The 27,018-nt window shown below is 36.1% G+C and overlaps 1 protein-coding gene across 1 annotated transcript in view; it reads right to left on the bottom strand.

Annotated features, from left to right (window-relative positions):
- Positions 1 to 7,083: 7,083 nt before the first annotated feature.
- Positions 7,084 to 27,018, bottom strand: part of erbb4b (erb-b2 receptor tyrosine kinase 4b) — a gene marked incomplete at its 5' end in the record, with an annotated part of 154,438 nt that continues 134,503 nt past the window's right edge. The window contains 8 exons of the mRNA XM_015034837.1: positions 7,084 to 9,608; positions 9,804 to 9,926; positions 10,740 to 10,977; positions 13,289 to 13,459; positions 13,759 to 13,856; positions 16,132 to 16,278; positions 16,442 to 16,517; positions 17,908 to 18,063. Of these exons, the coding sequence (XP_014890323.1) occupies positions 8,938 to 9,608; positions 9,804 to 9,926; positions 10,740 to 10,977; positions 13,289 to 13,459; positions 13,759 to 13,856; positions 16,132 to 16,278; positions 16,442 to 16,517; positions 17,908 to 18,063 (1,680 nt within the window). The remainder of the gene's footprint in view (positions 9,609 to 9,803; positions 9,927 to 10,739; positions 10,978 to 13,288; positions 13,460 to 13,758; positions 13,857 to 16,131; positions 16,279 to 16,441; positions 16,518 to 17,907; positions 18,064 to 27,018) is intronic.

Genomic DNA, 27,018 nt, shown 5'->3' with positions numbered 1-27,018 from the left:
AAAAGGTTCCTCATTGTTTTCTGTTAAATAACAAACCATTCTTAGGTTTGATTTTGCTACACCATTCAATCAGTATTGCCCTCTTAGTTAAAAACAAGAAAAAAAAAATATGACAAAGCTAAGTAAATATCAAAAGTAATTGAGAAGATATTTTACTATGTTCTAGGTCCTCAACATTTATATTGTAAAGTGACACTGGCGGATTAATAACATTTATTACAAATACCATATGTGAATATCCCTAGCATTGTAACAGTATTAAGTGTACAAAATTAAAACGACCTCAAGAGGTCAGGTTACTGGGAAAATCTGAAGAGGAATGCGGTGGTGATGTAAAATATATTCAGTAAAAAAAGGAAAGATGTCAATCCTAAAAAAAGACAATAGCATAGGTTGAAACAAATTTCACTTAGCTGTGCTGAAAACACAATCACAAAATCACAGGAGCATTGATGGCTGGTGTGTGACCAAATGACCCTTTGCAGCTTACTCTTAGATTTGCCTTTACAGAATATATATATTCACTGAATGTATATATAGCTATGTACATAAAGAAAAAAAAAGTGAAAATTAGAAAACAAACTAAAAATGCATTGGTGTAAGGAGAAAAAAAGATTCTTGTCAAAAGCATGTCTAGAGCAATGCTCTATTTACAGATACACCTGACCTTTTCTCTCTTATAAAAATATCGTCTTGTTTTTGTAACAGTTTTATTTTTAGTAAAATCTTGAAGCAATCTATTTTAGAGCAAAAGTTAAGCATTTCCAATATTACAATTGTTTTAACTCCAGTTTATTAGAGTGTAGACTGTGCTTTCCTAACCACTCTCTTTTATTCTGCTTCTCACGGCACTTGGCAATGCACATACTTAGTTTAACACAGTGCCAGAATTGCACCATGAACATCACCGGTTTATTAAACCCATCATTGCAGAATTTGCTTTACCAGCTGCTATTTTATTTAAAGATTCTTCTTTTTTTTTTTTCTTTTTTTTTAATGCACAAATATGTTTCTGCTTTTTTGACGGTGGTATTTGCAATAGTATGTGTCAACCACAGATGTAGTATATTTTTGCTTTAAAAAAGTTCTAATGATATGAAAACGAAGTTATGAAGAACTCGATGTATAAAAAGATTATCTGTGACCCAGTTCAGCAGTTAAAACTTCTAAGGCCTTCATTTCTAGACTACAGTCGTAAATGAAAGATGAGGAGTGTCTCATATTAAAGCTTCAACAAAATATGATACAAACAAGACAACTTTTGTGTGGATAAAAGGGTATGGGGACTTGAATATAATTTTATTTGGGGTCCCTTCCAAGTCCATTGCTGGACATAGCTTAGCTAATGTTTTCAATTTTCTGGATTTTGATGTCTGTGTATTATACATATACAATCATCAAAAATATTAGGGTAAAACAATTAAGTAAATAAAGAATATTCAAACTTAGATTGCAAAACTCAATCCATCTAACCATTGACTGGGCCCACTTATCTATGTAGGGGTGCTTACATCCAGAGGTCATTGAACAGGGGGCATACTGCTGCACCCAGGACAGATGCCAGTCTATCACAGAGAAAACACCAATGTAAACGCACTTACAAGGGTAATTTAGAGTGATCAATTAGCCTAACTGTCATGTTTATAGTCTGTGAGGACTATAAACCAGACAAAGAATCCAGAGAGAACAATGGGCATTCAGGGGAGAACATGCAAACTCAATGTTTGAACCTCTGACCTTTTTGCCACAAGGGAACAGAGCTAGCATTTACATCACCATGCAGCCCATAACTTAATCCGCATTGCTTAAATCTTAATCATGTTACATACAGCACTTGATACAGCATGTCTTTTCTGAAAAAAATGAAATTAAATGCATTTGCTTGTTGCTTTTTTCAGAGAGAAAATTATATGGCTTCAAGCATTTAGAAATTAATACTGGCAAAGCTGAGAGCAAAAATCATTTCACAGAAAGCCCTCTTTGCAGAAATTATACTGAAGTGTTGCTTGAATTTTTATAAGCTTGACTTCTTTGACAATTCTGTTGCTCATCGGAACCCTCTGCTGGAGCGAGGGTCTAAGTAGCTGCCTAATTTTGTGTCTGATAGTAGCTGTAGTAACAGCTTTATCATTGCAAACCATCAAGACGTGAGTCAGTTATGGCAAAATCCCTTTTAAACCTAAATTGTGAATAAACTTTTACACACCAAATATAAGCATCTACAGCAAGGTTTGAAAGGTTGGCGGTAGGAGAGGCGGCACCAATATCTGATCATGTATGGTCAACGTAAACTTTGTAATAGGAGGTATTACAAGAATTGCGTTACTTAAACTTTTAAACTGTTGAAGTTAAACCTGGTTTATGTGCCTGTCAGAAGTCAAGTAAGTGTTTGGGTAGAAACTTGACAAAACACTACAGAAGTTGGATGTTGAGAAAACTTTCTTCGACAGTGTTGCTCACATTTTCCAAAGGCAAAGATTCAGCAATAAACAGTTACAGGTTCATGAGGAACACCTAAATATATCTATTACAATGTCTAGTACTTTTTTCAGCAATGATCTTTGGGTATGGACTTGAGTTGCTATAAACGACAAAATATAACAGCTATGCAGTAGTTCCAACAAGGATGATGCAGGTTGATACTAAAAATCTATAAGACCCTGAAGTGCAAATGAGAGGAAAAAACAATACAACCCCCCCCCAAAAAAAAACATGTAGGTACGGGCTATTAAAATATGCTCAATACTGACACAGACCAACAAACAGGAAAACATATTTTAAATAAATAAAAGGGTTATCATATACTCCATGTAGTCAATAAGTAATTATTATCCATTTAAAGATGTTCATATGGCCCTGTGAGTGACTAATTTGACCACAATCACCATATTTTTGTTTTTACTCCACTAATTTCTGCTTTCCAGTATTTTCTGCCTTCTGCAGTGTTTGCTACATATAATTCAACAGTCACTTCTGAAGAGACATAAACAGTGGCATTTTAACTCTGCTAGTTTCATTGCGGTCACACCTCCCACCCTCCTGGCTTTTGTAATACTGATGCATTGGTTGGGTACATTTCTTGAATGCCAATGCCGTAGTTTTAACCTCGCTGCAAGATTACAACCAACTGCCTGTTGTCCAGGGCTTCTCAGCTGGTGCACTGAGTGAGTTGTTGGGTAACATGATTTCCCCGTAGAACAACAAGGAGAAAGTAGATAAATTAGCATTCAAAAAGCTAAAAGCCCCTGCGATGGCTGCCAGCTGAGAGAGCCAGCAGCTTTTCTCTTTCATAGATTGGGTTTATTTTTCTCAAGAGAACCATTTCTATCCCTAATGGTGACTCTTTACTGCTCTTATTGCTCTTACATGCACGGTCATACAGTGGTCTACAAGCTCTGCTATGAATGTCTCATAGATGATAAGCTTACAAAATAGAATTTTCAACACCGAGAGGACATTGCTACACAACTCATTTACACAATAATTTAGGCAAAGGTGATTGTTCATATAAAGTAAGCAGAATAATCATAACCTTGGACAAAACATTAGCAGATATAGAACAGATCAATGGGTTAGCATCAGAGTAGAGTAGCAATACGGTAACTAATGCTTTGAAATTCACCATTGAATTCGCATTGTCATTGGGTTGCACAAGTCAACAGAAATGCATTCATCTAGTGGGGTGTGATGACACCAATCTATCTTCCAATATACTTTTATTTCATTCGGTTTAACATCCTTTCATGATCTGGCAACGTGTGTCTCAGCTGGAGCTCAATTGGATGATTATTATTCCCCATAAAACCTGAGAGGCAAAGAAAAGATTCTGCCAGGGAAACATCTGTGCATGGTACAGTAGTAAATCACCCTTGCTGCTTATCTGAATCTTTAATATAGAGGCACAGGTTGTGCAAGAGTGCTTGTACGTTGTTGTATAGCAATAAAAAAGTTCATCAGGCTAGTCTGCGTGGTTACACACATCTTTTATTTAAATGCTATTTAGTATAGTATATTTACTCTTCAAAACATCCTAAATGGAAACTTGTCAAGTCCCAGTAGCCAATTTCAATCCTCAGAGTTTGATGGTGTGCATGTGATGTCATTTTGTTAACACCCCGTGATTAGCAAAACATCACTATTCACAGACTATAAGCTCTGTGTTATTTCACCCCCATTTAGTAACTATGCATTGAAATTGTATTCCTTACTATTTCAGTTTCTTTTCGTGACTATAATTTCTGTTTTTGTTTTTGTGCATGCACTCATTTTTTAAATGTACCTCCAGTTTTTAATTATGCTTTAGATGGTTCTCAACCCAGGCTTAGTAGTTTCTGCAATCTCCTTTGTTTTCTTTGCTTAATGCCAATTGTTTTCAAATAGACTAACATCCTTTCTATGACCATAAAATGTGTCTTTCCTCATTCAGAAATGAGAATATACTCATTGTATCAGTTGGGGTTGAATATTTTGTTGCCAGCTGGAAGGCAAGTGTCTATGAAGTAACCATCCAATGGGACGCTCATCCCTACTTGCTCAGTTAAATTCAGTTGGAACTATTTTTTTTTTTTTTGGGTCAGGCAGTATATGACTACAACACAAAAGCAACACAAATTAATTATAAGTGCCTTTCTGTTTGCTGGTAAATATTATTATTAACTGAAGTCATATATCTAAATTGCCTTTCAAGCTTGGCTTTCATATATATAAGTGTGAAAGCAGCTGTGAAATCTCCTCATGCTGCAAACAGATCAAAATTTGCTCAGTATAAAATGTTCATTGGCAGAAATGCACTATTTCAAATTCTAAAAAGTCAGGTACAAAATTACGCATACTGCAAGGGTTCAAAATGGCAAATGGGAAAATGTCCAGCACTGAATTGGCTTAGAAAGAAGCAAAAGAATTTTACTATTATTTAATCAAATTGTGCAATTAGGATACATGTATTTGTCTTGCAAATGTGCTCACATTCATGGGTTCAGCAATGGGTCACATAATAAAGTCTAGTTTTCACTTGGGATGTCCCAATGCAAGACTAGAGCCTTGTATCGGCTCAAGTCCAGACCACAGCTTCTATTAATCATCATAAGTAGTCACAAAAACTCAAGATGTTGGTAGTCTCTTTCATTTTAATAGGTACACTCTCAACAAGGTGCACTGCCTCACTTTTGGAGATACTTTTTTCGATCTTGCATTCATCTGCACAGCTTGCAAAACTGTAATAGACCTAATACATAGGTTTTTTTCCCCGCTCAACTTTGTTTTGTCACTAAGAATCTGATTATTTTTAGACATGTGACATGTATTGGAGTCTGTGTGGCATATAACCTTCTCTTCATATTGTGCTTAGATATCCATACAAATAGATATCCATTGGTATTTTGTAAAAATACCAATCTTTAAGTTTATATAACTTTAAAACAAACTCAGAAGTTTTAAACCAGTTTTAGAAAGCATTTAGATCATGAATGGTATAGATTTAGCTGTAATCCTTATGAAATTAAAATGCTATGAAGCTTAAACTCATCTAAATAATGGCTAAGATTAAATGTGGTCTTCTTACTAAGAAGACCACATTCTTGGTAAGAGTCTTAATAAGAATTATAAAATGTTTATTAAAAAAAAAATAAAAAAAAGTGGAAGAGAAGCATCCAAAAAAAACAAAAAAATACTCCTTAATAGCACTGAAATTCTCCACAATAAACCCTGCAACAATGCCATTTTAAATCAATTTCCACTCTCTTTATTGTCTCTTACTAACATGTAAGAAAACCAAATGCTTTCTTACATCTTTGTAGCTCTTCCGTTTTACTGACAAGAGCATAATCCTATGTTAACTGCTTCCTCGGTCAAAGAGTGCTTGAAATATATCCAGTTCAAATTAATAGAATTTGTATTTATGTACGGTGTACTGAAAATATTTACTTACTGTTCATAGTGTGATGTACATTTGCTAATGTCTATTAGGTGAGTGGAAATGTGCTGTTAAGAAAATGTGCATTCCAAAGTTGATTATGTAGTAAATACAACAAAAGCTAAAATATGTTAAAATGTTTTTAATAAAGAAGGATTGGGAAAAAGGGGGTTTCTGTTTTGGTGGAGTGACCCTACACTAAGAAAACTCAGCCTTCCACCCATATTACAAAAAGTGCAATATTAAAAACCAAATAATTCATTAAAGAGCTAATTTTTCAAGATATTTCCCTGATTTAAAATGTGTCACTCATTCTTATATAACATTGCTATACCTCAAAAGTGCTAAAACTTAATTAGCAAAATGCTGATGAAATGAAAATAGTAGTAATGCTAAATTATACTTGCATCATATAAAAACATATGCATGAATTGCCTTCAGAGCAAGAATAACATTAGTTATTTAGCTGTCCCAGAACATTAAGGATATTTTAATTAACAACTGTGCCAAAGAAAGGCTTCATAGTCTTTTTGATGGTAAATACTACTGGTCGTGAGTAATTAAAAAAAAAAAAAAAAGTTAAAAAAAAAAGTCTACTCTCGAGCAGACTATAATACCAAGTTCATTTCAGTGTTTCTGAAAACACAGTGGTGCAAAAACCTGCTGTAGTTGATGTGCTTTTACATCTCTTCACATACAGATTGGTTCATATAGTCTTTTTTTCCCTCTCTGTATAGTAATGACGTGTAATCGGTTCATTATTACAGCTCTTAAGAGAAATATTCACAGACTGTTTTGGTTGTTGACTATTCAGGTTTTTTTTCCACCTTTGTCATTTAAATAAGGAACATAATAAAAATCTTGTGGTTTAATAAACAAAAACTAGCCTAGTACATTTTTTTATTAATATGTCAGAGTTAAAAGGTTCCCCAAAATCAAAATCTTTGTCTCCTATTAAAGTAATCATTCATGCATGGCACCAAATCAAACATTGACTTGGTTGGTTTGAGGCCCTATTTGCTGGATATATTTGTATAATAGAGAGGAAACATGATGTAAAATAACATAAGGAAATAAAGGACTGTTTTCTGAACAATCCCTCTTTTAAAACCCCAACATAGCTGGCATATCTGATCACAAATCATTGCTACACCATTCGGGATAGTTTTTTGTCTTCTGTTTTTGACAAAGCCCATGTCTAGGCAAACTGTGTGATTCAATCAATGTCAATGTAAAAGTTATGTCATGCCGGCAGGTAACATCAATGGCAGCAACAATGAGGCTAATATTGTGTAGTCAAAAATCCAAAAGCAGAGCTAGGCTAAAGGTTCTCCACAAATATTATGGAATGGGATGATGACATCACACAGGAGCACACCTTGAAGACCTGGGAGGTGCTCATGACTATGGTGAAGAAATTACATTACCCCACAAAGTTTTTCCCAATGCCTGAAGTTTGAACAGGCTGTCTCCTAAAAATGATTTGAAAGTCATTTAAATTTGAAATAAGACAAATAAAGGTAGAGTCCATCCATGAGTTATGTAAATTACTTATCTTAATTCTAATGTGTGTAAATATGTGCTCTGTAACCAAAGATGACACACACATACGACAGCAACTGCCTTTCATATTGTTTGTTTTGAGACAAATGATACAATTTCAAGAGTTTCAGCAGAAATGTATGTATGCAAGAAAAATCCAAACAATCTTTTTCCATAAGCTTGTATTTGCTTCTTATATGTGGATGCAAAAGCCTTATTTTGTGTCTTACAATAAGTAGAACAGTTCTTGCATGTGTTTTTTTTTTTTCCTGTTAGTGCGTCTCACTCTCCAGCTGCATATATTCTGCTGTAGACTGGAGTTGACAGTAAGTCTCCAATGTTCCCAGAATGCAATGCAGTGTCCCTGCTGTAGATTGTGCTTTTGTGATCACTCGATGCCCTTTCCTCTTACTCATTAACTTCATGAGCTTGCATTAAAAGGTTAAATCAAACAGAATCAGAATAACGTAAGACAGATGTGAGGGGGTAGAAGAAAAACAAACAAACAAAAAAACAGCTGCAGTACTGTTGGAGACAGAATGAAGTTTTTAAACATTTCCATTGTGGAAAATGTTCATTAAAAAAAAAAAAAAAAATCATATCATTCTGGACAGGGCCAAAAGCTCAAAACAATGCGACTGAGCATTTTGTTGAAATATTTTCTTCTGCTCTTCACAACTTCCTGTTTTCTGCTGCTTCAGTAGATGATCAAACTGCTCCACAATACATTTCAAGTGGTTGCAGGCGTACATGTTACTGTGTTTGCGTGTGAACAAATTTTCTTTTGTTGTTCCCAGGCCTCCGGGCTTGTCCCAGGTCTGACATGTTTAATTGTTTAAGAAAGGGACAGAAAAAGAAGTGAGTTTGTGGGAATAAAAGCTACTTTAGGTATTCTCAGCATAACTTCAGTTTCGTTGGTAAGTCAAGATTCTAACCTGAATGCGTGTTTCACATTATAACCTAAACCCAATGTAAAAAGTCTGTTCAAACAAAAGCATGTACACAACTAGTTTGATTAGAAAATATATAAAACATACAGAAGAATGATTCATGGGCTCATTAACAATCTCACAGTGTCAATGAAAATACTCCTCGTCTGACTAACTAGTTTAATTAGCCTAATTAGGTTATTTCTTATGTTTTTTAAATAACACACTGATGTAATCTTTTCTTGGATTGCTCTTGTTCTGTTGTTAAAGATGCCAGAACAGTTTTCTGCAGGTCAAATCAGATCCATCCCTGAAGGAGATCCTCTAGTTTAGGAGTCATGTTTAAAAAGGATGGTTTAAGTCTTAGATGAAGCTGCCACTGACAGCTGTTGTAGTTGCTGTTACGGAAAGGCAGATTCAAACACTGAGAATAGAAGACTTCCAAATAGAATGATTATGACAAGTTTCCAGAAAAGGTGCAAGGAGGACCCCGGAGGGCAAGTACGGCATTGAAAAGACATGATTTTTTAATCTCCAGATGCTACAGGTGGGTCACTACACCACAGTGTTCCTCTGCCTGTACGGAGGTGGTGGCAACACATTGCCAGCCTTCATAGCAGCCTCAGACAAGTATTCCTGGTTTTCTGCCACAGCAGGGCGAATGCGTCCATTCTGCCGGTAGAAGAAACGTGTGCTGCAGTCCTGCAGGTACTCGGGATTGTGCAATGTGGACTTCGGAGGGAGACTGTGCTGCCAATACTCAGGATTGTCAAAAGTTGCTTTCTTGGCTTTCTTATCAAATGCCATTGTGCTACTGGTGATGCCTGAGTGTAGTGTGTGTCCTGAATGCCCTGGATGCAAGGTATGTGATGGATATGTCGGGTGGGGGAGTAAGCCAGGAGTTACCACATATCCAGTGGAGGAAACGATGTGGCTTGATGTGGATGGATTTGCTGTCTGCAGGACTGATTGTGCAGTAGAGGACGAAGAACCAGAGATGGAAATGGCACCAGCTAATCCATTTTTGTCCCCAGGGCTAAGGAATGTATTCAGGTACAGTGGCTCATTGATGTACTCATCGTCTCCATGGGCAGACTGGCCTTTCGGGGCAGCGGCAGCGCCAGCTATGTGCAAGGTGTGGCAACTTGCTCCATCTATCACTACGCGGGCATCACCGTTCCGACGGCGTGTGACAAAAGGGTTTTCCTCAACAGGATGGAGATGATCTGGAAGTAAAAGAGGGGATTAAAGATACATCTGTTTGTTCTGCCCAGTGTTAGAAGCCACCAGTTAAATGTGTAAATATATAAATACAGGCAATTACAGCAATGAAAACATAAATCATGCAATATAAAAAGTTCTATAAAAACATTTTGTCTCTTAAATTATGCATTGCTCTCTTTTAAAGCTGTTCATTTAACCTGAGGTGTTCTTGTTTCTCATGGAAACCATGTAGCCATCCTTGTCTCCCTTTTCACCTCGTTCTGATAAAAGACCAGTAGGATCCGCACTGTAGCGCTGTCCGCTTGTCTCCTCTCCTCCACCTTGAGAGGCAAACAAGGAAAGAAGCAAAGATTGATATTACATTCAATATAGGAACTGAGGTATAGAAAAGGGTTATTGTTCAACCTAACGCTAACCCTTTCATGCAAGTAATATTTTTCCACCAGAAAACAATGTTTTAAAAAGAAGTTCATTCTTGTGCATACTTGCCTTTTCATTGACAAACTATTGTTAAGCACTCTGTTTTCTATGACCTGAATTTATTAGTTTATGTAATACTCCTCTGCTTGCATCAGCAATTTATGAATAAGTTATAGTTCAGTCAAACATGGAGAGTTGATCATTTTATATTTACAGCTATTAACTAAAATTTCAAATATGACACAATTTTACTAAGCTTTGTGGTGGTTTACTTGGTGTGTAAACCATGGCAAACATTTGGCTGTCAATCCCAATTTAGTGACTTATATCTTTAAATCACAGCTGGGCAACACATTTATCAGAAACTACCATGAGTAACCATATACTGGTTTGCATAATGTAGATTAATGACATATATTCAGTACTACACCAACACAATCTTTTTCTATATTACAAATGAACACATACAAATTTATAATTGAAGAGTATTGTGTGCAGCTTTGAACTTAACTAAAAAGTCTATGTATTTTTAAAAACAACTATTTCTATAAGGGTGCTAATACAACACATAATAAAACAATTGTCTTCTTCAGAATACAAAAGACTCGTAGCAGTGTGTCTGCATGGTATTTGGTCCACTCCGCTAAAGAGTCTATATGTTGAGATGTTGAAAACATTTTGCTGTTCGAAAGCAATGGGATGCCAGGCGTTACCTTGTCCTGGAGTATGAGCTGAACCAACGGTGTTTGACCTTGGGGAGGCCTGCTTTCTTAGGGTGCCATTACAGCGAGGGTCATCTTGGTTGCCACGACTAAATCCACCACTGATCTGGGCCCCTGCAGCGAGTTCCTGTGAAGGGAGGCTGCTTCCAGACATGGATTGACCCACTCTAGGCAGAGAGGCCAGCATGTCCCCCATGGTAAAAGTTGGATCCTGACAGCCAAATTGATTCTGGATGGAAACAATAAAAATTAAAAACTTATTGTTGACACAAATAAACCGACAATATGAAAGCAAACAAGACTTGCAAGACAGAAGCAAATACAAAAAGTAATTTTGTTTTTACCTTAGCTGTAGCCCTGTTTCATTAGAGGTTTTGATTAACTCGTCTAAAATATTAAAACAGCTATTTTCTTCCGGTTTGTTTTATAAATACAAATAAATAAAAGTGAAAAAATGAATGACTGATCTAATGTTAAACCTGATTCCATGTTAAAAACTGTATTTTGCTAAGGTTTCCATTTTTTTTTACTAAAACAGAAAAGGAACAAAAATAAACTTTGCATAACAATGATATGGAAGTTGAAGACCATTGGCAATTTAATTAACATAATTTTAATTAAAAACTTAAAGCAACCATATCAGCTGAGGCCCGCTGCGCACATTTGTGTCTGTGCTCATAAGAAAAATATTTTTTTTTCTACTAAATCTCTGGGAAAGCCTCACATCAACTTATCTCAGCTCCTTCATTTTCATCAAAGGTTTGACTTTTTCAATTTTATTTTCATTCTTATTTTTTAAAGGCTGAAACTTTTTAATGTTTGGGATCATGTTAAGAGTATTTGCACACACAAATTGGGAAGCAATGGTCAAGTGGAATTTTCAGTTTAGGATTATATTGGACTAATTAATTAAGATGTAGATATTTATTCTACTTCTGATCAACATTTCTTAGCAGCCCACATGGCAGTTGAACAAATATAATATGATATGGCATTTGGCCCCTACAAGAAAACTGATTAGAAATGGTGCATGTGCTATTCATTCACTGCTCTGTTTTCTTCATGAGGGTATTCAAATTAATCTGTTATATAGACCTTTACAGCTGTAAGGACTGGGCAAGTACATACATTGTTTTGCCATACATTTTAACATATTTAAAGCACTTTTTAACTTTTTTTAATAAGTGTACTTTCTTTCAGTATTTACAGTTTCCCACATGACACATACATGTTTCTCTTTTTGCTATTTTGTATTGTGCCATCCATGGATATGCACACAACTGACCATATTTCCCATACAAAAATAAGAATGCAAAAAAATTATTGAAGTCAATATAGTCATATTCATGCTTTATGCAAACTGACAAAACTATATACCAGTGTAATGTAATTATTCTAAACATATGCAAAACATCCTACAACAGGCAAATCCTAAAAGTAATATTGAAAGTGAAAACAAGCCTTTATCTTTAGAAAGAGTTGAATTTAAAGGACACTGTATCGAACATTTATTTTTTGCAATCATTTTTACCTTTTGTACTTTCATTATTTATTTTATTTATTTTTTTTCACTTCACAACAACAGACCTTAATAAGGACCAGGGAACACAGTAGGCAGATCAGGGATACAATAATGAAGAAGTTCAAAGTAGTGTTTGATTATGAAACAATAGCCCAGCTTTAAGCATCTGTCAAAACACATTTCAGTCCATCATCTGAAAATGAAAAGAAAACGGCACAACTCCAAACCTACAAAGACCTAGCTAAGTTGACAGGCTGGACTGGGAGAGAATTAAACAGAAAGACAGACAGTATGCCAGGGTAACTCTAGAGTTGCACATCTCAGATGGGGGAATCTGTTTAGACTCAAAACAACCGTTCTCTATGCAACTGTGCACTTTGTAGACCTTCCCACTATGGAAGAGGAGGTGGAAGAAAACAGTTATTACAAACAAGAAAATGTGTTTGTACCACGAGACACACACAGCAAAGATGTTAAGGAAAGTGACCTGATCAGATGAGATCAAAACTGAACTTGCAGCTCAAGCAGGGTTTGGCATTGCCTTTAGATGATAAAGATGATAGATGATAGATGATAAAGACAAGACAAACTGTGGGAAAGTTCAAGAGTTGAAATACTGTGGAGCAGTGTTTTTTTTTTTTTTTTTGACACAATGACAGAAGATTATAGGACTACAGTATGGCTTAGTCCAGGCAATTTGATCAATCTGAAGTTTTAAGAAAGAAAATCAGCATCTAAATTGTTATAAAACTAACATTTACTCCACTTTCTGAATTAGTCAAATAGAATAGGGAAGAGATCTAGCATTCGAGACAGGAAGATAAAAAAAACAAAAAAGAAAAACAATATTAGGAAATCTAACAGAGGCACGTATGAATATGAAAAGTCTGTAAAAGCTTTAAAATAGAGATTAAAACTAGTGACTGCATTGCCTTAAGGAATGTGTGTTAATCTTTTTCCCTAAAATGTGCAGATCCTTTTTCCTCGGAGGAGTCTGCACATCCCTAAAATAATTTACCTTGTTGGAGTCCATGCGTGTGCGAGGAGTGTATGCCAGTGGTGGAATGTTAAAGGAGTGAGGAACCAAATACTCCTCGGCATCCATCAGGTCCTCCAGCTCATCTTCCTCTAGCAGGCTCTGGAAAAACTTGCTGTCGTTGGGGCTGGGCAACTTCATGCGGTCATCACCCTATTTAAACACGAGAGTTGATGCGTCATTCACAGGTTCACGTAACCACAAAATGAATATGGTGAATAATAATAATGTAGTGCATTACTTAATAGTTCTCTGACTTTGCATTAAATTTTTCCAGACTGCTAAATTTCCTCTGTGGTAACATTTCTCTTATACCCTTACCTTCTAATGAAATAAAAACTAAGTACATAGACCTGATTTGAATAAGCCCAACAGACTACAGACAAGCTTTTACAATGACAGTTTTTTTTTTTTTTTTCATATTATTTTGTTAAAATTTACTGAGAACCTACCTGGATGACCAGGTATCGCTGGGGGTCACGAGCCATCCGTGTGAACTCTGCAGCTAGTTCCTTGAACTTGGGTCGACTGTCTGCATCAATCATCCAGCCTGAAAAAATGTTTTTGTATTACATACTGACCACTGGAATTAAATATACATACACACTGGAGATATTAATCTTTAATTTTTCATGAGATAATGAATCCTTTAGCCCCTGACTTCAAGTTTGACCCTAGTACTTAGTATGCTTATTTAATGCTTTTCTCAGCAGCATTTGCAAAAGACATAAAGATGAACTTATTCTTTATAAGTCATATGTAAAATAGTTTTCACATTCTGCTGAGTCCAACATGAACAAGCACCACATTTCCTGTTGAAGTTCCTTACCCCTCTAACCATTTTAATATTATTTTATTATGTCACATTGCCACCAAAGTCAATGTATTTCAGTAGGATTTTATGTGTCCAGATCAGCCTAAAGTAGTTCATCATAGTAAAGCAGCAGGAAGATTATTATTATTTTTTTCCTATTTTACCTAAAGTGAAGGAAGGAGTTGCAGAGACACGCAGCTCAGGTGGGAAAATGTCAAAAGAGCAATTATGAATAATTGCTCCATGTATGACCTTTATAGAAGAGTGGCAAACAATTAAAAAAGAATTTCAGTTTTGCATGAGCATGTATGTCATACACTGTATGAAGATGATGTTCTGGTCACATGAAATCAAAATGTACCTTTTTGGCCTGTGTGCAAACCTCTGTTAGCGGTGGAAAACTACTGCTAAATGTCATTCTGAACAAACGTTTCTCATTGTGAAACAGTGTAGTAGCAACATCATGCTGTGTGGATTCCTTTCTTCCAGTAGTCAGGATTTCTAATACGATGGATGGAGCTAAATATAGGGGCATTTAGAAAGAAAACCCACAAGAGGCTGCAAACAACACCGGCAATTGGAAATGCTCAAGAGGAATGAATATGTTTTTAATATTACTAGAATATTACTAGTCGTGTTTTTACTTTGATATTTTTAATTTTACCTAGCATAACATAATCTATTGCACAGATAGAACATGTCCATCTGTAGATATGTTGTTGTTCCGGTTAATCATTTAACTTGCTTGAGGGACATTAAATATTTTCCTCTAAAGGCAATATTTTTAGTTGTGTAAAAATGAGCAACTACGTATTTTCTATTTAAACATGTCTTTACATGTAGTCACTTTTTCAGCCTAAATATAAATACTCTTTCATCACTAGAACAGCCATCTGGAGAAATGTGCTCTTCTGCCAGTTTTACTGTTGGACACATGGATACGACACCAAAGCAATCATGTGATTCGACCTCATCTGTGCATCAAGGGAAATAAGATGAAATGAATACAGAAGTAATACAGATTAGACAAAAAGTGATAGCAATTAACTGTTTAAAAGGGAACCTATCATTACTTTATCAGCACATTTCACATATGTGCATTTTGAACATCACATTGTGCAAAAAGAAAGAAAACAATAGCGCAGTGACATGGATATTTCTCTGCTCTCTACTGCTTGCCAAGTTGGCGCAAGTTCAGGGTGGCAGGAAAAGTCAAGGTGGCAATGACAGCCAGAGGCTCCATGTCACTGAGCAGTGGACAGGGCCAGTCTGTAACTGGCAGCAAGTCTTTTTCCTGGCCACAGTAACCAGATGTTATAGTGCTGCCTGATGGCATTCCATGAGTATCTGGCAAATAACGCCAACAAGCTGGTGCTACCATTCAGTCAGTGGGAAGGCAAAACTTGAATTTTTCCTCATTAGGTGGCTGTGAACTTAACTTTCTATTATGCTTTTATTGATATACATATAATTGCTGAATAGCATTCAATGAATGAACATCATGAAAACAGTTGGCCCTGATTTTAAATTCAAAATAACAGTGTAATGTGTGTAATAAAGAAAACCATCTAAATTTGGATGGCTAATTGATTTCCACAGGTTGTTTTTCTTCTCACAAAACTTTAATTGAGTTTGTTACAAAGCCAGCATGGATTCAGATACCCACAAATAAAATGTCTGCTGGCAAATTACCTCTGAGATCTGGAGTAAATAGAAAAAAAAAAACAAAAAAAAAAAAACATATGTTGTATAAATTAAAATGTATAAAAACAGATTTTTGGTATGTACAACACTATTGCTGGTACTCATAAGATGAAAGAAAATACAAACATTATATGACAAAATGAAAAGAATCTGAGGATTGGCATAATCATGGAAGAGTCCGAGGTTTGGGGAAAAGGCTCGGAAATTTAAGCATGGTGCAATTGCATCAGAAATACAAAACACTCTTTGAAACCTGTGTTGTTTTATGCACGTTAAAAATAGTTTACGTCGTTTTGTTTGCACGTACATTTGACCATGACCATATAGACATCAATGGTACAGATGGGTGGCTGAGGAAGACGTTCTCCTTTCTCCAGTAGATCTGGAATATCTCTAGTCGGAATGCCATCATATGGTTTCCCTCCAAAGGTCATAAGTTCCCATATGGTCACACCTTTGAAGACAAAGATGATTGGAAAAGGAATATTTGATTGAAAATGCTCTATGTTAGGACAGAGGCTATGCACATGTCACTGCCAGTGTCTTGTGTTGGTGTTAACTACCAAGTAGGGGGAAAATAACCCTCACAGCTACTGGAGACTGTAAAAGCGGCTTACCATAACTCCAAACGTCACTCTGGTGGGTAAATTTCCTGTAATGGATACACTCCAGGGCCATCCACTTGATTGGCATCTGCAGTGTAGGAACATGTATTACTGTATTATATAAAATATGCTAAAAATAAACCTATTTATAAGAAAAGAACATTTCCACGATGTAGATTTGAAGTGTTTCATTGTAAAATGACTGTTTCAGACATGATGGAGAGTAAAATGTAATGGCGGATTAAAAGGAAACAAGGTTTGGGTAAATCAACATCAAGAGGAAATTTTCACACACACAATATCAATCTAACCACCCACTGACAGAAAAAGACAGACAGACACACACACACACACACACACACACACACACACACACACACACACACACTCACACACACACACACACACACACACAGACTGAGATGTAGTAAATTAAGAAGAGAAATAAACAAGGGAGATCTGGGATCAAGCTTAAAACTGTGATTAGATTTGAAGGCCAGTTCCATTGATTACAGTGATAAAGGTTGAGAAGAGAAGAAATGTGGAAGGTTAGTGTGCCTTTTGTTTAACAGCTACAGGGATAAATGCGCAGCACTGATCACCGACAGAAACCACAGTAAGCATAAAAAAGATTAGGAGCGAGAGAGGAGGAATATCCTCGCTTGTGAAAAAATGGTTTGAAAACAAATCAGAAGTCAGGGAAAGGATAAACAAAGATTAGAAAGGGTCAGAGACCTGTGCTCACATAGCCCCAAGGACAGATTTATTCACTACGTTTACAGGGTTGTGAGATCTCTTCCCCCCGAAGGTAAATAAAACGGTTCAGTAGAGCAGAAGAGTATTTTACGCTGAGAAAAAGCATCCTTTGTGATTGGTAATGCTCCTCCTGGAGGCTATGAAACCCTTATTAATGTTAATGCCCATTGTTTCATTTTGTGACTTGTCAATGCCACAGTCTAAAGAAATAGTCTACCATTTTATTTCCAAAACCAAACATGTGTAACTGCAGACAATAAAATATCGTATTGGGCTCTAATTACAGAAAACTGGCAGATTCTAATGTGTGATCTTAAATAAATCATCCTTGAACTATGAGCATTTACCTCTAAATATTAGGTGTCAGGAATCATAAGCAGCAGACAAGACCCAGAAAAATTCTAAAGCTTTGATATAATCTTGACAACCATCTTGCTGTTTAAGCCAACATTACATGAGACAACAAAAAAGGGGAAAGGGTGCCGATGTGTGATTTTGCAAAGCCCGTTTTTTTATGTTGTCTTTGAAAGAAAGCAAATAAATAGTCAAGTGTTTTGACAAGAAGAATAAATAATACATCCAGGGTTCATTGCATTTGAACGACACAGTAAAAGATAACGGCAATTAAAGATACTTATTAACAGGAAACATTATGGTCCTGGTAAGTGTTGAATTAACTGTGAGAAGTTGCAAATGTTTGTGAGAAAGACACTGAAGTTCACCTTTCCCCCATCAGCATTATATTCTTTTTCGTTGACATCTAGCAGCCGAGCCAGCCCAAAGTCGGTAATTTTGATGTGGTTCGGAGATTTGACCAGAACATTCCGGGCTGCAAGATCTCGGTGGACAAGTCTACGCTCCTCCAGGTACATCATTCCCTGCAATATAGACATTCAAGCCCAAGATTAGAGAGTAATTATAATTTTCTACAATATTTATTTGCATAGAAAACATACTGAATCGGCACTCAGATATGTGCTTTGATATACAAGAAAAGGCACAGTGTACCAACTATAACGTTCCTACAAGCAGAATTCTAGTAAATTTTTTAGTCTTACCACAGTTTCTCAATTGGACTTGGTAGTAAAAAGTATAACCTCCATTCTTATACATAAGTATGTGTTGATCTAAGCTCCACTCATTCAACTTTGAGATGAGTCCTTGGTCCAATACACTACATCAAATAGATGAATTGCTTCCTTACAATGCAGTCTAGTTGTACAAAGTCTCCATAATGACCTAAATAATTATATGAAGTTGTGATCTGGAACTTGTGATCCAAAGTGTCATATTCTAGCTTTGGGTGAATTATTTAGTTTTGTCCTTCTGAAAAGCTAGTCTTTGTAATGATCTTAATCTGTTGCAGGCACTACATTTTTTTAAATATATAAATGCCCTGTATTTACCTCCTTTCATCCTCCCAAAAACTCTGGCCAGACTTAGTTCTTTCCCACAGTAGACCAAGATATTCATTAATGGTCTCCTCTGAGCACACCACCTTCTTGCTTACGGGTTCACTGTATCCATTTCAAGGCTCCTGGCAAACTGCTTCTGATGGCTTTCTTTCAGCAATGACTTTCTCCTCACCACACTTCCAACAAAGCCTTTCACAAGATGATCCCAACTGAGCAGGGGATCTCTGCAGCTCCTTCAAAATTATCATACGTCTTCCAGTTGCTTTTCTGAATAACAATCACCGTGTCCAACCTGTCAGTTTAATTAGGCAGCCATGTCTATTTAGGTTTGGAGTTATGCAATATTCTTTTCATTTTTTGGATCATGGATGATTTTTCCGTTCTACTTTCAAATTATGCTCAGCAGTAATCCGTGTTTGTCTATCATATAGAATGCAAATACAATTCACAGAAATTTGAGGAATTGTTAAAATAGAATGTAATCCTTTTGCATGGTGCTGTACAATAATACATAGTGTATGTGTACATGGAAATCTGACTCTCTGCTTGTAACTCCATTTGCTTTAATCATTATCAACAGTACTATCATCATTACCAACATCAAACCCATATTAGATTTTTGATACCTCTTTGTGTCATTATCATTACAACCATATTGTTATTTCATTCTGATAACTCTCAGCAACAACTACAATAAAAGACCTTCTAATTGCCGAAGGCCTGCATTGGTAATAAAACAATCATCCACAAGCATCAACAGATCCCATAAGAGTGAAAAGTGTTGGAGGGAAACACTTCTCTCAATAAATTTTTAAAGTCATTAAGAAGCTAAGCATGCAAACTTACTTTCTTTTCAAATTTAATTATTGTTTTAAGATACTGTGATTGTTCTTTTTTTTTTCTCACAAGCTTTATTTGAACATAGAGGGTATGCAGGCTACCTTTTCCAGCAAGAACCTTTCCAAAAGAGCAATTCTAAACCAAGCATTTACAGTATTCAGCAATAGTGGGAAGTTTCTAGGATCTTTTTTTCAAGAAGTTGAAAAAAAAAAAGTTTTTTCCTAAAACTACCCAAATAAATATTTGTGACTGACCCCAATACATATATTTTTGGCAAAAGTACTATTGGTTCAAATGGCAAAAGATTTGTGTACTGTGACTTGTAAAACCAAACCTTCTCCCCCATATTCAGTGTTTTCTTGTTACAATAAGAGATTTATTCCCTTTTGTCAAGTATTTATGTATTGTCAGCACAACTGCATGATTGAAACAATTAAAGTACCAATATTATTCTATCTTTAATATGCATTTACACTTACACATATAAACAAATAAATGCAGTGTGAATGAATCTGGCATACTTGATCAGGTAATTCTGACAAAAAATTCCAATGAAGTCCTCAAGGTACAAAAATCTAATTCCTGTGCATTCATTCAAACGTTCTTGAATTCCTACAATACCTCCTGTGCAACATATTTAAAGTCTTCACTGCCAATTACAGATCACTGCAAGCGTAGACTTGAAGAAAATGAGAAATGGGTGGTTGATGGGAGAGGTGGAAACAATCTCAAATTGGACAAGCAATAACAGGAACCACTTTGTTTGAAGTGGCGGAAAGACTGAAAACCCAGGACTTATTTGGAGCCATAACAAATTGCATTTAGCAAGAATGGGATGAAATGAAAAGAGGAGTGGAATGGGGGGGTGGGGGTGGGAGGGGGTAGCCTGAAAGTAGCCGAGTAGTCAAAGTTGGGGCTGTGCTAGAGCACTCTACAATGTGAGATTACACTGGTGGGGCTGCAATCACCCTGCCTCATTTGGCTCCCTCTCAAAGAGGAGTGGGTAGTTTCAGTGCACACCTGCACATTTGCATACAAGCTCAAATGCAACTACAGATATGTGACCCACACAATGATGTCCTCACATGTTGCAGGTGTCTTATTAGTAAGAGATCACTGCAATATATTAAACATCAACAAAAGCCATAAACACAAACTTCCAGGCTATTAAGTCAAAGAAATGCAGTACCTCCCTTTGGTTTGATCCCATTTTTTGCAACAGCTGACCATTAAAACCTTACACGTAATCAATGTAAAAGCACAAACTTAGACGGATCAGGCTGTTCAAATGTAAAGCACACTGATGAGATTTTGTTTGCAATAATTTAACTGGTCATTTCACCAGTTTAAAGTGCATTGTCTAAAGTGCTGTAATAAAGTAAAATCTGAATATGATAGTGTGGGTTTCAAGGTGTATGCCGGCATTTACCTAAAGTTCATAAAACATCAACACTATGACTGTTTGTCTGTCATAGTGTATTCTGCCAGATTTTTGACAGATTCTTATTTATACGTAAAGCACCCAGTAATCCCCTCAATTTTCAAGACAATTAAGCAGTGGAGGAAGAATGGATGGCTTGGCAACCCGTGAATTTTAATTTACCAGCACAATGAGATTGAGAAAGGGGAGTTGATGGTGTGTGCAGACTCCGAAGTTGCAGCAGACATGCATAAGAAAAACTTTTTTTTGTGGCTTTTTGCTTGGATACTTTCATTTACAACCCTCCCACGTGGGCGTGATGGGAACAACTCACTGCCAGAGGTTTGTACTTGCAGTAAACCGGGATGCATCACTCACACCAAAGCCAGTAGGGGAGCATGTATTTCAGGTGAGCCTGGCACCAAAAAGAAATCCCTAGGTTTCAGACAGACTCTGTTATAATCACACCTTCAGAAAAGTGCTGCCTACCAAGCCACAGGGATCTCGCCTATGCTCCAAACCCTGCATAGTTATTTTATGAGGGGAAGAAAGCAAAGAAAGGACAGCAAGCACGCAGAATGTTTAAGCCACTGCATTCAGGAGCAGCAGAATTGTTTTCCCCCAAAAAAATCCAAGTGGAAGTAGTTCAGCTTGATGCACCAGGTACCATCACCGGTCACCAGCCTATCACAGAGTGATATAAAAGGGAGACATAGTCATACAGGCACACTCCCATACCTGAGGGAAATTTGAAGAGATCAGTCAACCTAACAATTGGACTGTGGAACTTGTAGAGAACCCATGCCTGCATGGGGTTGACATACATGCTGTAGCAAGACACCAGGCCGATCGTCAAACCCAGGATCTTTTTGCTGCATGGCTAAAGTACAACAAAGTCCATAAAGATGACTAGTGGGACTCAAATGGATTCACTGAATGCAACCAGACATGTACAGTATCTGTCTTTATGCAACATGCCCAAAGGGTACTTTCTGTACTCATCTGTTGCTTTAAAATTAAAGTAGCATTCGACTGCATTAAACTAGAACAATATTTAGTCATTCCCGGAGTGTAATAGGCAAAACCGAATGCAAACAATACAAGTTATACAGGTGTTACGCACTGTTGAGAAATTACCTCTGTGAAGTCAAAAGAAATTAAACTCCATAAGACATGTGTGCATATTTTGGTTATTTATGCTCAAGTCGGATTCAGTTCCCTCCCTAAGTAAACAGACTTGTCTTCAGATGTGTTTTCTGAGGACAGGTTTGGCAGCAAGTTAAAAAGAAAAAAATCAATAAGGATGAGCGTGAGTAGAATTGGTGGCCATTTTTCACTGACAAAGAGGTCTCTGAGTTGTTTATTATGACAACACACTCAGTTGCTCACATAGGAAGCTGTCGACTCACTCATCTTCCATAAACAGATATCCTGATTCAAACGAACATTTTTTATGAGTGTTCATCTAGCACATCCTGTACTCATTCCTTGTAAATTCTCTGATCTGCCTACTCATCAAGATGATAAATTTAAGCTGAGGACAAACTACACAACTTTTTCAGTCTTTGCAGATTTTTTAAAAGAGTTGGAGATGACACTCACAGGCTGGTTTCAGATGTTAGATGTATGAATAACTGGAGATCACATGCTTAACAACTGTACCTACTGAGAGATCACAGACTACAGGGTAGAAGATATACAAGTATATTTCTGATCCGCTCATTAAATTTAAAATGCTTATCACATTATTTTACAGATCACTGAGGTGTCTGAAATCCAAGTATCCCTGTCTTTAATGTTTTGTTTGTTTCCTTTTTAGCACCATATGATGGAAATTATTTAAGTTTTTAGCAGGACAACTGCTTTGAGTTCATGTTCATAATGAATAATGAAGTGGAGTGTTTGTTTTTTTTTTGTTTTTTTTTCCTCTCCAGTACTTTTGTTTTAAAATTAAATCAGAAAAACGATAATAAGGCTGTGTTTTTTATCTTAAAGCTGCAGTATGTAGCTTATATATAAAGCTACATATATATAAGATACATGCTATATTATATTCATTATAATATTCATTATTATAATGAATAATGAAGTGGAGTGTTTTTTTCTCTCTCTCCAGTTCCTTTGTTTTAAAACTAAATCAGAAAAACGATAATAAGGCTGTGTTTTTTATCTTAAAGCTGCAGTATGTAGCTTATATATATTTTTTCTACATATTTGCCAAAACTGTTATTATGCCATTACAGAATAGACCAAGGGTGAGAAAAACAACAACAACAACAACAACAACAAAAAAAAAAAAACGTCCCAATCCTTATTTAGTACAGGACATGTTGAAGGAGTGGACAAAGTGAAAACCGGGAGAGATGGGTGATAATTTAATCATTACCCAATCATTAACTGCAATAATTAGGTAGAGCCACTAGGACTAAATGTACCCAGCAAACATTTATTTTAAAAATAAATAAAAAACTGATTAGTAAATGAAACATTAAATATTATCTCCTCATAATTTGAAAAGTTAGATCTTAAATATTTCCTTCAGGGAGTAAATAAATTTACTCTGCCAAATTTGCTTCACCAAATATTTGACCAACATAAAATCTGTTGAGAGTATTTTCTCACATAATTTGAGTGTATCTCTGTGCAGTTAGTTATTTCTGAGTACACACACAGAGAGCAGAACCTATGACTTATGATTTAGCTATTATGGTGCTGGAACTATTGCACATAATCAAACGCATTAATTCTCCCAGACAATACTCGATTTTACTTTATGTACTCAGAGGTGCCTCAGAGCAACAAGATGGCCTGACTTTGTTTTTTTCATTTTTAGGTGGAATTATATTTTCCATTTCTCTCTATTGCTGCTTTGCCAGGTTAAGCATTAATAAAAAGGGGTTGAAGAAGCTGTTCAAAGAGCTTAGGTCAAGTCAAGCGCTTTACTCACTCAGTCACCTATAATATCTATTTTTTGACCTGTGCTTTAACTGAGGCAGAGAAAGGATGCCGTGATAATAAATGATAAAAGATGGGTTCAAATAAATACTGCTCCAAGTCTCACTACATTTATCTGCTGTGACCTCACCATAGTTTTAGACAGATCTTATGAATTTCTTTCAACAGGAATTGATAAAAGTTTAGTTAGAGAAAGACAAAGACATCCAGATAAGCTTAGGCGTCTATAAGTAAAGATAGGTAGACAGCTACGCGAAACAGAATTGCAGAAAGAAAGCAAGATTTAAAAAAAATATCATTAAAAACTACAAGATTCTGTGAGGGGCTCCCCAACTGATGGTAGCAAAATACAGATTAGCTTAAAATTCAAGCCATCCCATGACTCAAACTAAACGCATATATGTGATCGATTGATGGACACAACACCATCCAGTTGATTTACCCAGATTTTGGATGGAAAAGTGAATAATATTTGGTTCTGAGGGGGAAATGGTGGGTACTTATTGCTGTGAGACTGCCGAGCAGCCATCACTCCAAATAAGATTCAACTGCTTATCAGCAACTGCTTCTGGATCAGCTGAGCAGGCAATAACCTTACTTCTTCTAGCTGGTGGATTTATTTTTGCGCCAACAACTCCAATGTTATGGAAATAACAGCCTTGGAGCAATGAAAGCTCATGAATGTTATTAAATAGTTCAGAGTTTGACAGGAATAAATTGCTTGTTGTAACTATTTTTATAACAATTTTCCTGACCTTTTGATCCCACTGTGAGAAAAAAAAAGACAATGTCAAGGTTACATGTCATTGGCTTCTTAAAGATGGAAATAATGGATAGTTGTCTTCCTCTGCCACAGTCTGATTAGAAGTTTGATTTCTTGCCCTCTGCCTAAGCGCCTGTAGGCAAAACAGAGTGTTCCTCATTGGTCCCAGTGTACTTCCTAGTCTATTAACATTTGTCTTGTTTAAGGTTTATGTCCTCCTCACCCTTAAAATAGAACTATCTTTATTCAGACTTTTTTTTTTTTTTACATACCCATCAGAATTTCTAATTTTGTTTTAGAAGACAGAAGTAATTGGACACATCAACATAAGTTTCAGTAAGTGACATAAACAAACCATAAAAACAACAAAAGAGCAAGAGCCCTGCTCTTGAGAAAATGGTAAGCTAATACTTTTGAAGTCCTTCATGCAGCTGGCTCTTATGAATGAATGTATGAAGGGTATCTCTTAACCTTACCACCCACAGAGGGAGGGACAGACAAAAATGCTCAGGCAGTGAAAGATGAATAAAAAAAATAAAAAAATAAAAAAATCAGCCTACCCATGCAAATAAAGTACACAGTTTAAGCTTTTAAAAAAGGGGCTGTGTGCATGAGACAGAAAGAGAGAGAGAGAGAGAGAGAGAGAGAGAGAGAGAGAGACATCCTCTGGTCTATTTTCAATCGGTGAATTAAAAACATAAATGTAATAAGTGAATTGAATAACCTTTTGCAATAATTTATTCTAGAAACCTAGAATAGACATTAAGAATAATAAAAAAACAACAACAACAACAACAAAAAACTATTACAACTTCCATCTTACAACCTAGAATAAATACAATGTCCAATCCCTTGCAAAATGCAAATTGTTGGCCCAATAGCATAATAGCCTAAGCCATTTTTTTGGCCAAATTGAGATATCTGCAAAACTGTACTCTCCTGCCACTGCTGCATCATTCTGCCTTATTACCAATGTCCTCAGCCAATCAGAACTCCTGTTAAAAGTCAAAAATCACTGTCTGTCATCTTTTTGACTTAGGCATTTTTGCCGCCACATACAAAGATGGCAAAGTTAGCCATGAATGAAATATTAAATATTCCCAGAATTAAAGTGAAGGAAAATAAAGACAAAGAAAGTCCTCTGAAGTTACGTAATTTAAAGTATGGCATTGAGAGTTTGGTACAGATTACAGATGAGGTCTCTACAATTATAGCTTCTTTGTTTTAGCTACATATTAAATTACAAATGAAATTTAAAAATGTCTTATTTAAAGGAGCTTCTACTGTTAATTTAGAAATATCATTCAACTTAAAGTGACTGTTTTGAACTTTAGCCGACATATTTGGATTGAATTTATTTATGGAGTTATAATGCCTGAAATTTTTTGTTCCTGAAGTTTTTCCTGCTAGCAGATAATCTCATTTATTTTATTGAAAATGACCTAAAAACTATTCCAGCATATTTAGAAATGAACAAGCATCTTTGTGTCGACTGCTTTTCATCTTTTCCTTTTGAATTTTTGTTTAGACGGCAGGCAAAGACAACCTTTTTTGTGTCTTCGAAAAAATGTTGCTTGGGGAGAAAGGCTGGCAGAGTGATGAAACTTTATCATCAGCATCAATGAGCATGCTTTAGGCCTTTGATAGAACTGAGAAATAGAGTGCAGAGTTGCACCAATAAAAGCTAAAAACCAAAGAGAGAAAAGAAAAACACAGATTTGTATGAGGAGAGGGTCTTGGAACCACATTGACCTAAATGTAATTATGATATGCTACGGTTTTTATAATGTGCATATGATGCTTTCCCTTATTCTATATTCTTTGCTCTTTATTGCTTGATTTGTGGTTTCCATGTCAATTAACACGAAACAGCATAGATCAAAGGGAATGCAGAATTAATCCATGAAATATTAGGAACTATATTTTCCTTTTTTTGTGGTGTTTTTGTCTTAATATTTTATTAATCAGTATTTTAGAATAATTGCTAATGGTCATTTTAAATGCGTCAGTATGTAATGTCTATATCTCTGATACACAAGGTATAGAACACAGGCTATAGCACTGTACTACACACCTGGCTTCCTTTGATCCAAATAAAATGTGACAAAGACCGTCACTGCTTGCAGCAAATCCCTTTTAAAATAACATCACATTTCCAATGCTGTGCCATTAAAAGTTGATTTCATAGTGATGGAGCAAGACAAGAACAAACAGGAAGATCAGTTACAGTGACAACAGGAGAGGGGAACAAAAAAGGTGTTCGTTTTTGTGTTTGACCCATATTGCACCATCCGTTCTTTCATCCTAGTGGTTTACCTTCACAGAATCACTCCCGCCACCCTGCCAGCATGTTGTGTGCGCCAGGTCCCTACAGGCATCTTCGGGATCAGGTGGCAAATTCATAACATACGCCAACAACATGACCTTGTCCTGGCCGAAC

This window comes from Poecilia latipinna, unplaced genomic scaffold (assembly GCF_001443285.1).
Source record: "Poecilia latipinna isolate Pla-1442-1.1 unplaced genomic scaffold, P_latipinna-1.0 Scaffold19, whole genome shotgun sequence".
Lineage (NCBI taxonomy): Eukaryota > Metazoa > Chordata > Actinopteri > Cyprinodontiformes > Poeciliidae > Poecilia > Poecilia latipinna.
The sequence above is the reverse complement of the archived record's forward strand: the minus strand, read 5'-3'. Positions and strand labels throughout refer to the sequence as shown.